The sequence below is a fragment of the Anguilla anguilla genome, chromosome 8 (genome assembly GCF_013347855.1).
Source record: "Anguilla anguilla isolate fAngAng1 chromosome 8, fAngAng1.pri, whole genome shotgun sequence".
NCBI lineage: Eukaryota > Metazoa > Chordata > Actinopteri > Anguilliformes > Anguillidae > Anguilla > Anguilla anguilla.
Window position 1 is genome coordinate 11,041,072 of NC_049208.1, and position 11,345 is coordinate 11,052,416.

General features: G+C 44.7%; 1 protein-coding gene across 2 annotated transcripts in view; it reads left to right on the top strand.

Annotated features, from left to right (window-relative positions):
• si:ch211-191a24.3 (tensin-3) overlaps window positions 1–10,500 on the top strand; it is a 43,518-nt gene extending 33,018 nt beyond the window's left edge. For both annotated transcript variants that reach the window (XM_035430993.1, XM_035430992.1), the window contains exons 17-27: window positions 3,615–3,756; window positions 4,114–4,508; window positions 4,827–4,913; window positions 5,228–5,359; window positions 5,760–5,855; window positions 6,478–6,555; window positions 6,907–6,984; window positions 7,612–7,780; window positions 8,159–8,227; window positions 8,459–8,488; window positions 8,649–10,500. In XM_035430993.1, coding sequence (XP_035286884.1) covers window positions 3,615–3,756; window positions 4,114–4,508; window positions 4,827–4,913; window positions 5,228–5,359; window positions 5,760–5,855; window positions 6,478–6,555; window positions 6,907–6,984; window positions 7,612–7,780; window positions 8,159–8,227; window positions 8,459–8,488; window positions 8,649–8,793 — 1,421 coding nt within the window. In that variant the 3' untranslated portion in view covers window positions 8,794–10,500. The remainder of the gene's footprint in view (window positions 1–3,614; window positions 3,757–4,113; window positions 4,509–4,826; window positions 4,914–5,227; window positions 5,360–5,759; window positions 5,856–6,477; window positions 6,556–6,906; window positions 6,985–7,611; window positions 7,781–8,158; window positions 8,228–8,458; window positions 8,489–8,648) is intronic.
• The last annotated feature ends 845 nt before the right edge of the window (window positions 10,501–11,345 follow it).

Consider the following 11,345-nt stretch of genomic DNA (forward strand, 5'->3'; position numbering starts at 1 on the left):
TTAATGGTGGCGGTTGCCTATCCTGGAGTGTTCAGATCTGCAACCTTCTGTCCCTACTTCCCATAATCCCCCACATCACAACCCCTTATATCGGCGGTATAGAGTGAACACCGCCAAACCTGGGGCAGTTGTGGAGAGGTTAGCCGTTCTTCAATGGCAACGATGTCAGCGGGGCGAGATTCAGAGTGCCACCGTTGAGGCCGGGGCAGCTACCGAGCTGTTTTCCTTCTGGCCCCGAGAACGAGCCGTGCTCGCCACCGCTGATGACATCATCACCCAGCCGCGGCCCACGTTCCCAGCTGCGTGCTGCTGCTGGGCCTCTGGTGCGCTTAATTAGGGAAGGATGAAGGGAGGAAGAGAAGAGAGGAGGAAGGGAGGATGGGGAGGAGGGGAGGAGGGGCGGAGGGCGAGGGGGAGAGAGAGGAGAAGCAGACGCCGGTCCGGTGGGAAGAGTGGGCTCGGTTCTGGAGGTGCCTGAGGCAGCCCGACGCGGCCTCCACAGGGGCTCCCAGTCTGAGGCTAGGAGACTGTCTCCAGTGGGGCTGCTGGTCAGCTGCCTTCTGTAACTTTCTCCATCATGACCACTTCTCTGGGTATGTAAAATCTTCTGCAGCTGGGGAGCAGGAACGAGGGGGGTGATGAGATCACTTGCTGTCTGAGTATGTGTCTGTGTGTGTGCTCGCTTGTGTGTGTTTGTGTGTGTGTCTGTGTGTGTGCTCGCTTGTGAGTGTGTTTGTGTGTGTGTGTGTGTGTGTGTGCACGCATGTGAGTGGCTGTGTGTGCTTATGTGTACGTGTGTGTATGTGTGTGTGTGCACGTGTGTGAGTGTGTGTACACGTGTACATGTGTGTGTGTGTGTGTGTGAAAAATACCTGCTGTAAGATTTGCACTGTCCCAGCTCTCATAGAAAGTAGTGATATGCGATCCCCATCAGAGAACAGTGTTTGGAGATGATTTCCTTTCAAAGGCCAGAGGCTCATCAGAACAAAGCGCGGGGGCCTGGAGTCAGCAGCGGTCCCTCTCGGGAGCTCTCCGTGTGATGTTTTTCTTTTTATTTTTTTTTTTGGGCTGGTTTTTGCATTGAGGGGAAGGACAATGACTTACAGTTTCCAGCACGGTTTCTGGAGAGGAAAAAAAAAAAAAAAAAAAAGCGCTTTGCTGTGTCTTGTGTTTGTTTGTGTGAGTTATAGCGGCAGGCTGACCTCCCTTACTGTAAGTCTCAGATGCAGGATTCATCTTTAATGTGCGTTCAGAGCGGATTTTGTTCTTGACTTTTCTCTCTCTCTCCTGGCGACAGTGTCGGATTCGTTTATGGCTCACTCGCGCTCTTCCCTCCGGGAGACGGCGTTCTCCGCGCACGAGGCCAGCTTTGAACCGTTTGCAGGATGTTTTCGTGTTTGCGTTTTTTCAATCACGCGAAATGCGCCTGGCAACGGCAGCTCTGCTGGAGTGGGGAATTAAGGGAGCTGGGGTTAGCCTGTATCTGGAGCTGTCCTAAAATAGTGTTTGTATCATTATGTTCAGAAATGCTAAACCCATTTCGGGTGTCCCGTTTCTGTTTAATAAAATAAAATTGTTACTGCCCCATCTAGAAACTGTGCTTGCACTATATGAGAACTGTGCAAATCAAACTTAGCCTTAGCCTGGAAAACTATAGCAACTGAATGAATCAAAGGTAAAAATGTTGTATTGCACAGTCAACATGTCTGCAGAGGTGTGCAGGCTGTCCTTTAAACTGTCAAATTATGTATACGTTCTGTTGAACTATAAAAACAATGCAATAAATTGTCTGTCTAGATACTTACTAAAACTATACTTATAATTTAAGTGTCACAGATTCCCAATGGTACACAGTCTAAAACTGAACAGGATGTGGTTGAAATCTTGTCTGATCAACCTGTCCAAAGAAGTGTGTGTGTGCGTGTGAGTGTGTGTGTATGTGTGAGTGTGTGTGTGTGTGTGTGTTAAGAGTATAGAGAGTGCGCTTGCATGTTTCTATTCCTGTTATTATGTGTACGTGTGGATGCATGCCTACATGCATTTATTTTGTCTAGAAACATTAGATTTAGAGGGGGTAGGGAGTTTTTTTTTTAAATAGAGAGAGAAGTTTGACGCTGTGTTGGCGTTTTGCACATGCGAATTGAGCTGTGCCACATGTTGATGTAATCAGGGTTTTGGCCCCCCCATCACCCCCCCAGAACGCTCATTAGGGCCGATCTCCTTGGCAGGCTGGCGCGGCAGCCTGGGCCATCTGGAACGCGTTGCACACATGCGGTATTTTAGGAGCACCAGAGGGCGGATTGGACAGTTGGCCATCTTTTAGGAAATTTAGCGTTGGGGAGAAGAGAGATGCGCTCGGTTATAAAATGTTCAGGTCGTGTGCCCACGGTTCCTCACAGCTCTCCCCCGGTTCTGTCTGACACAGCCTCTGATGAAGATGAAGATGAAGCTCTCTATCCCCTTCACTCCCGTACTTAATTCACCTCCAACAGAGACACATACACTCCCTCAGAGTAAAATGCACTCTTGCAGAGTTGACTTAACACAAGGCCTTTTAATGTGCAGCTTTCCTTTCTGAACTATCTCTCTCATTGAATTTACGTTGCATTCATTTTTTTCAGACTGACTTACAATGTAGGAGAAACGCAAGTCTAGATTATAATAGTGCTAGACCTCGCTCCCTGACCCGTGAGAACAGATCACCACTAAAGCACCAGCACGAGCTAACTATCCTAACCGCGATCCAAACTATAAATTTCGAGCCAGCTCTCCCTAGCTGCGAAGACTCCGCTTAACTGTCATTTTACCAGGTGAGCCAACAGAGAACTCGACTCTCATTGGCCGTGAAGACCCGGGGAATGGATCTGTGGCCCGTGTCTGACGACTGAGCAGCGGTTGACCCCGCCCCCAGGGCTCGGCCGTCATTAATCCCCGTGTGTGCGCAGCGCTTTGATGGAGGCCCCCGGTAGCCTCAGCCTGGAGCTGAAGGGGAAAGTCTTTAATTAGCGGCTGCAGCTGCTGGTAAACAGTGCGGGATTGTTCCCGCTCTTTAAATACAGGGCTTCCTGTCTGAGCGAGGCCACAGCCCTGGGGTGGGCGGGGGAGGGGGGATTTTTTTTTTTTTTGGGGGAAGTTACCAGGAATTTAGGAAAACAAGGCGCAGAAAGACAGAGGGCATTGTTGTCTGTTGTCGTCTGCGTTTGGACCCCCCTCGAGGCCAGGATGAGGTTGTTTTTTACCCTTCGGTGTTGCTGTGTGGGGAGGGGGGGAGGGCTGCAGGGTATTCAGCTATATCCCACACTAGCACAAAAATCTTATCAAATAATAAAAATCTAATAAAAACGATTAAATGCAATACAAAAGTGTGCTGTCAAGATGTGGGACTTGAAACTTCTGCAGTTTGTTAATTACTATCTCTAATTCTACTTTCTTGAAATACAAAATTAATACAATACAATGCAATACAAAACAACGCTATTGTGATAAAGGGATTTGAATGCCTAAAGCTTGATGACCAGTATCTGCAGATAGAACCCAGCAATTCTGAGCTCCTGCAAAAACAAAAAAAAAAAGAAAATGTAGTTGTTTGCATGTCCTTGCGTGTTTTCACACAGAATCAAGGAGCTGTGTGGAGAGCAACAACCACTTCGCGCTGACCTCCGGCCCGTCAGTCAACGTCAGCCCCGCCCCCTGTCAGAGACCCGCGGGAATGACGTGCGCCGTGTCCACGAGTGGTCCCCTCCCTCGGACTGAGAGGTAACGTCCTGCCAACCGATGAGCAGCCTTCCTGTCTGCGCCTGTAGTTACTTTTTTAAAGCCTGTTGTCAGGTCACTGAATTTGCTGTGTTGTACACTGTTATTTATTGTTATGCATGCCATCTTTATTAGAAACGCCAAAACTTGCAGGTGTTCCACTGTATACAGTAGAGGAAACTGAAGAGTGGTGCATTTGCACATGTGCTGTGTGTATTGTTTATCGGTGTGGCAGTCATACATTGAAATGCCCGTGATGATGGGGTGTGATGGTGAGGTTTCGATGTGGGATGCGATGTGGGGTGTGTGTGTGGTCGAGGTGGCAGATTGGGCAACCCTCTCCCTGTGTGTGTGTGGCAGCGTCTCTTCGGGACATTCCTGGCCAGAGGGGGGCCGGAGAGCGCCCCAGGGCTGCCAGTCCCCCCAGGACCCCCGGCTGTCCCCCCCGCAGTCGCACCCCGTCTCCCTGGGGAACAGCCCGCCCGGAGGGGCCCAGAGGGGCGGCTGGTGCAGGTTCGAGGATCGGGACGGGCCCGGCCTCTCCCCGGTCCCGGGGCAGGGCCTGCTGGGGTTGGGGCCGCCCTTGCCGGAGAAGCGGAGGATTTCGGAGGGGGAGCGGTCTCTGAGGTCCCCCTCTCCCTGCCTCAGTGGGTTCTCCAGCCCTCTCAGCGGGAGCACCTCCAGCCTCCCCTTCCCCAACGTCCTGTCTGAGCCCCACTCGTCCCGCGCCCTGGACACCCCCTCACCCGTCCTAGGTACAGTCCTGCCCCCTTCACCTGTACCTGCTGCTCTTTTACCCTAGTGATCGAAGACTGAGCTTTCATCACAACAAAAAGGGTGGAGCTATTGTTGTATGGTATCAGTGACTCACTTATTTTAACCAATCATTGTGCTCTTCTATGGACAGCAAAATCTTTGTCTTTGTTCTGAGCAATTGCTGGTGGACAGCTCATTACTGACATCCTCTAAATATTTTTTTATATCTTGTTATATAAGTTTTTATAGAAGTTGTTTGTTTGAATATTTGTGCAAATAGAGGAGACTAATTTAATTTTTGTTTTTATCTGTTCCAGATCTGCTTGATGGTAAACACGTGACAGTGAAATTTGTACAGGACACCACAAAATTTTGGTACAAGCCAGACATCTCACGGGACCAGGGTGAGTGTTACTTTTGAACTTTAGAATCTTTGCTCAGATTACATTATTACAAAAATAAAATGGCTTCACAGTTTAACTGCAGGATCACTATAGTTGCGTGTTGCTTATTTTGCACTGACCATAAATATTAAATAAACATCTCACATGTCCTTCCATGTTAGTTATTAATATTAACTTTGAAGATTTATTTGTGAAAATGACATTACTGGAAAGGGTCTGAATGCAACAAATCCCAGTCAATCTTGTATGAAGGCCCTTGGTAAAGTCGGGGGAGAAGTATGATCACCGACTCTGGTCTCTCCAAATTCCCCCAGCTATTGCCGTCCTGAAGGACAGAGAGCCAGGCGCGTTCATCGTTCGGGACAGTCACTCGTTTCGGGGGGCCTACGGGCTGGCCATGAAGGTGGCCACACCGCCCCCCTCTGTTCTGCAGCAGGGCAAGAAAGGTGGGTGTACTGTCCTGCTGTGTCTCCAATGTGTCAGCAGAGAATTGGAGGAGTAGATATTAAAATTGTCTGCTCTTCCTCACTAACCTACTGAATGATGTTGAAATACACTTGTGTTAGTGGAAAACTGATAGCGCCCCCTTTGTTTTGGGAGGACAAACTGCAAAGGAAAAAAGGCAGCGCTATAATACCCCCCCCCCACCCCACCCCCCCAAACCTAGACATGACTTGGACTTACAAAAAATGTCTTTTTCTTAATTTAGCAGACTACATTCTTTGCAGACTCCATTCAAAGCAATATGGGAAAGGTCAGAGGTCAGGAACATTGTGGTCATTTTCTCTTCTGTGGTCCATAACATTGTGTTCCTGTTGTGTCTGTTGCCCACCCTGTCTCTGATAGGTGGAGACCTGTCCATTGAGCTGGTTAGACACTTCCTGATTGAGTGCACACCCAAAGGAGTCAGGCTCAAAGGCTGTCCCAATGAACCCTACTTCGGTAAGTGTGTGTGTGTGTGTGTGTGTGTGGGAGAGGTGGGAATTTTATCACTGATGTCAGTAGTCAGAAGCCTCAAACTGTTTGCTCACACCAGGGTGAATGTACATTACAGAATTGTCAAATTTTATTAAAAGGAATTTAGTGTGGATGGTATAACCCCAGTGGTGTGCAAGGTGGCCACCTTGTGGACATGACATGTACTGTATTTTGTTATTGCCCTATCAGGCCGGAAAGGTGGAAACATATTTATCTTCATGTAATACTTTCAGTAGAATAAATGAATGTTGGATTTATGGCAAAATAGCATTGATAAATTGGTAGTTATTATCTCAAAATAGTTTTGTGCATCATAATGGCTTATGTCGTTTAGGCAGTGGTTCCCAATTCCTGGAGATCCTGTGGGGTTTTCATTTCAACCCTAATTTGGCACACCTGACTCTACTAATTAGCAGCTCGATGAGATCTCCAGCTATAGGATGGGTGTTCTTTGTTAAGGTTTGGAGTGAAAACCTACAGGACGATAGATCTCCAGGAACAGGGTTGGGAACCAGAACGTTTAAGCGTGTACTACCAAAATATATAAAATAACTACGTTTTGTTTAAAAAAAATTTTGTGTTGCAGGCAGTCTCACAGCCTTGGTTTGTCAGCATTCCATCACTCCACTCGCCCTGCCCTGCAAGCTCATCATACCAAATACAGGTAATAACACCTGTGATGACCTGGGAGTCATCATCATCATCATCATTACCACCACCGTCACCTCCACCATCATCATCACCATTATCATCCCTATTATCATCATAATACTTACATTTTGCCATTCAGCATATGTTCTTTTCCAGATCGACATTTTTACACAATATTCACTTATGCAGCTGGATATTTTACTGTATAAATTCAGGTTAAGTACTTCGCTCAAAGGAGCAACAGCAGTGCCCTGGCAGGGAACTGAAGCAGCCTTTAGAGTTACCAGCCCAGGTCTCTTAACCCTTATGCTAATGATCAGCCCCTGCTCTGCTCTCCGTGCTCTTTGTGTCTCCTGCTGTTCAGATCCCCTGGAAGAACTGCAGGAGACGCCTCCTCCAACCATCTCCAACTCCGCAGCCGAGCTCCTCAAGCAGGGAGCCGGTACGCCCTGCCCCGCCCTGCCCCGCCCTCCGGAACCCTTTGGTGTTCCATTACATTGCATTACATAAACCGCTTAAGGTGTAGGACCACAAATATGTGATTAGAATGTTCTGAACTGAACATTCCATTGCTGATGTAACAATCACTACTGGTAATTGAAAGCAGTGGAGCTTGTGGACGCTGGCTTAGACCTAGGCTTAAAAAAGAATAATTCCAAAAACCTACTCCCTAAAGGGTTAAATTTCTGCATTTAGCAGACAGTCTTATCCAGAGTGACATGCACAGATTATTTTTTTTTTTTATGGGATGTCAAGATAGTGATTAAATCATTATGACTGGTAAGAAACACAGCAGAGCTCCTCAGAGTTTGTTGGTCACAGAGTATGTCATTAAGAGTAATAGGAGATTAAATGAATGTGAGAGTTGAGGTGTGTCTGTAGTGGTTGGTTTCAGGAGATATCCACCAACCACTACAGGCATTCTATTGATTATCACCAATTTACACCGTGATTGGTGGGGCTCCTCACTGTTTCCTGTCATGTGATGTTTTGCTCGTCTGACCCCTGTTTTACTACCCCGGTAACTGAAATCCCTTTGTAAAGCTGTGCATCCCCTCCCTGTTCCCAGCCTGTAACGTGTGGTTCCTGGGCTCCTTGGAGATGGAGTCACTGACAGGCCACCAGGCCATCCAGAAGGCCACTGCCATGACCCTAAACATGGACCCGCCCCCTATCTCCACGGTTGTCCACTTCAAAGTGTCGGCTCAGGGGATTACGCTCACGGACAACCAGAGGAAGTAAGCCACGCCCACCCCTCCCCCTCACCCCACCATTTTGTTCATCTGCATTGGACATTAACATAACATAATGACGAGAACAGGCCATTCAGCCCAACAACGTTCGCCATTTTCCTGACTAAATTGTCCCTAGCGCTCTGATTGCCTACAGGCTAGACTAGATAGTATCTAACGCCATATCAAGCCTGGTTTTGAACACCACCGTTGGCTCAGATTTGCACCTGTATTCATAGTGTACTTCAAAGTAAGAGTGAACTAGGATCAGGTATCTTCTGTACATGTTATGTCCCCATCCATTGTCTGCCGAATGGCAAAACTGATCCTAGATCAGCTGTCGGGCCCATATCACATACAGTACTAATCTACTTCCCTTTGCAGGCTGTTCTTCAGAAGGCACTACGCTGCCAGCACAGTGATATTCTGTGCCTTGGACCCTCAAAACAGGAAGTAAGTGTAACTTTGCATATAAAGTAACTGTGAGATACAGCTAAAATGGATTTAGGCCTCAAATCTCTCTTTTTCTGTACATAGACAGCATATTGAGCACTGCCATCATAGTTTTATGCAGCAGTAAGCCAATTTGAGAGGAAAGGGAGCTGTGGATAGACTGAGCTAGGCCGTTGTATCAAATAACAACCTGCAAATAATAATTTCCTTGTTTTCTTTTTTTTCAATCAGATGGATGAGAAATAGCATCTCCTCAGCAAAGTAAGTCTAACGGTTTCTGAATGTGAATCTGTAAAACTGAAAAAAAAAGTATCTGTGCTAGCGTTTGCACTTCATTGATTGGTTGTCTCCACTCCTCTCCAGGATTTTTGGCTTTGTGGCTTTTGAACTTTATTGATTGGTTGTCTCTGCTCCCCTCCAGGATTTTTGGCTTTGTGGCACGCAAGTCAGGCAGCGCCATGGAGAACATGTGCCACCTGTTCGCCGAGCACGACCCCGAGCAACCTGCCAGCGCCATCGTCAACTTCGTCTCCAAGGTGATGATCGGCTCCCATAAGCTCAAATAGACCCCCCCTCTACTGCCCTCTACTGGCTTGAACTGCAGCCGCTCAGAGTCCGAAACAGAGCCGCTGCTAAGCAACGCGGGGCACTGTGACCGCGCCGTGCAGACGCCAGGCGGCTGTAGTCTCACGGAGAAACCGCGATGGCAAACTGACAAAAAAGGTGAATTCACCACAAAAAAACAAATGCTCTTCGTGGGTAACCGGTGAATGTAAGGTCACGCAAAAATATAAATTTTTCTTCAGATTAAAAAAAAAAAAAAAAAACACATCACCTGCGGATTTCAGTTTCTTGAAATGTCTCAGTGTCCTGTGCTTTTAAAACAAAGCTGAGCGTGCAGGTAAGGTCAAACTTGCCCAAAATCGCCTAACATCCACTCGCCTAAATAAAAGTGCCTGTCAACTGCCGTTCGCCGAGCCAGCCCGCGGTGCTGAATAGTCCTCTGTATGGGCACAGTTTCTGAGAAAAAACCTTCTTTTATTCGGGTAAGATGTGTGTGTTGTAGCCATGATTTCATGGCTAAGAGTCATAATGTTACATTTATATTTAAGCTCCACCTGAAATGAATCAAGAACTAAATCACGTATGCTATTTTACCAAGAGTTTTGTGCGCTTTAATATTTCAAAGGCATCGCATTGTACATTGAGTGCTTTGCCTTCAGCTTTAAAGAAAGTCAAGTATAATTGTATTCAAATGTGATTTCATGTGGTGTCAAATCCTGTTGTTTGTATTTAATCAAAATGTTCTTAAACTTTTCAAACATTTATATCAGATACTCTGAATTTCTTCCCATTGTCACGTATGGTAAAATCCTCAAAACATGAACACGTGTGTGCATGTGTAAAACACAATATAATATGCTGCATTGTGTAAATATCTGATGAAAGTCAATGTGCCTTTTTTGATTGAATACGTCATCTTTTTGTATTTACTGTTGTGGTAAGCAAGATAATACAAAACACTTTCTTTTGTTATGCTTCATTAAAAGGATCTTTGAAAATGTATGTTAAAGCATGCGTAATATCGTATGATGCATTAAAACATTCAGAGAGTATATAATATTTGTATGGGTACACACAAGTAATTGTCAGGAATATTTTTGTATTTACATGACAACTGTTTTTTTACAATTTTACAAAATCTTAATATATTTTATAACTACAGTACATTAAATTGTTTATATAGCAGATCTACAAATGGTATATATATATTCGTGTAGAAGAGTCATGCGCAATTAAACATTCACATCTGTATCATGTTTGTTCAGTTTGTTTAGCTTCTCAAGTATTCCCTTATTATCATATTGTCATTATTGTGTATTTCAGTGTTAAACTGTTTAATAGCGTATTTGTCCTCTTGTTAAAATTTGTTTCAAGATTTGAAATGAAACGTAGCTTGAGACAGCTGCTTCAAAGCCTACCGATTGTGATGTCATCAGTTACCTTCATCATAAATGCGATCTTCTCGGTCATCTCTGTATTTTACTGTGCAAGCTTGGGGAGATTTTGTTAAAACAATGACCAGGCCATATGTTTACTTATGAGTACTGTTCATGCTATGCTGTTTATAGTCATTTCCATATTGTGTATTGTGATATGCTTACTTGTAAAATTGGTTTTTTTTTCCTCACTGTATAAATGTATGATGCATCGTATTCTGTACCTCGAGCATACCAGCTATTTTAAAGACAATAAAATTACATTTTATGTAATTTTCTGTTTATTCCTCATATGTCACATATCACAAAACACTAAAGCCTACATTTAAAGAGACCCTTTCCATATCTGTTCTACCTCTTGTTCAGTCATCCTGCCCTTCAGAGGTAATATTAATATTGGTCTAAACATAAACTGCATCAGCACAAAAAATTACTTCCACAAAATAAAATTCTATGCATGCAATGTTATAATGAATTTTTCAAGCTGGTATTAATGTCTGCACAGCTGTCTGGTGACCTGACCAGTTGTGACTGGCAGATGGCGCTCTTCAGCTAAATTTAAGAAAAGATCTATAGTTTTGTGTTTGCAGCCTGGTGATTTTTTGCACATGCATCTCCTGAAACACACAAACAGATAAAAACTTGCTGTTTGAGGAGTTCTAATCCTTAGACCACAAAACTGTCTTAAAACTGGAACACCTGCTGCTTTTATCACAGATTCAGAGCTTGCAAAGAATGTTTGGTTGTGTAAATGTATGAACATTTCACTAAATGCAGCATTTAAATGTATTTTTTTTAATCAGCTAAATGTACAAAATTTTAGGAAATGTTTTGTAGATTTAGCTAAATCATTGATTGATCTTCATTCCAGAGTGAGGTAATGATGAAAAAAAGACATTTTGATTCAGATATGTAATCAGATTCTACTTTCCACAATACAGTTTCACAGTCCAGGAATTCAAACAAGATGTTTCCACACAGCAAAGCATATATTTAACACAAATTATATGATTGATTATAAGATTTGTGATTTTTTAAATGCAGAACATAAAGCTAAAAAGCTGAGGCTGAATGTGTAGTAAGTACTGTTGTAATATCTGTAATTTGGTGGAGAACCA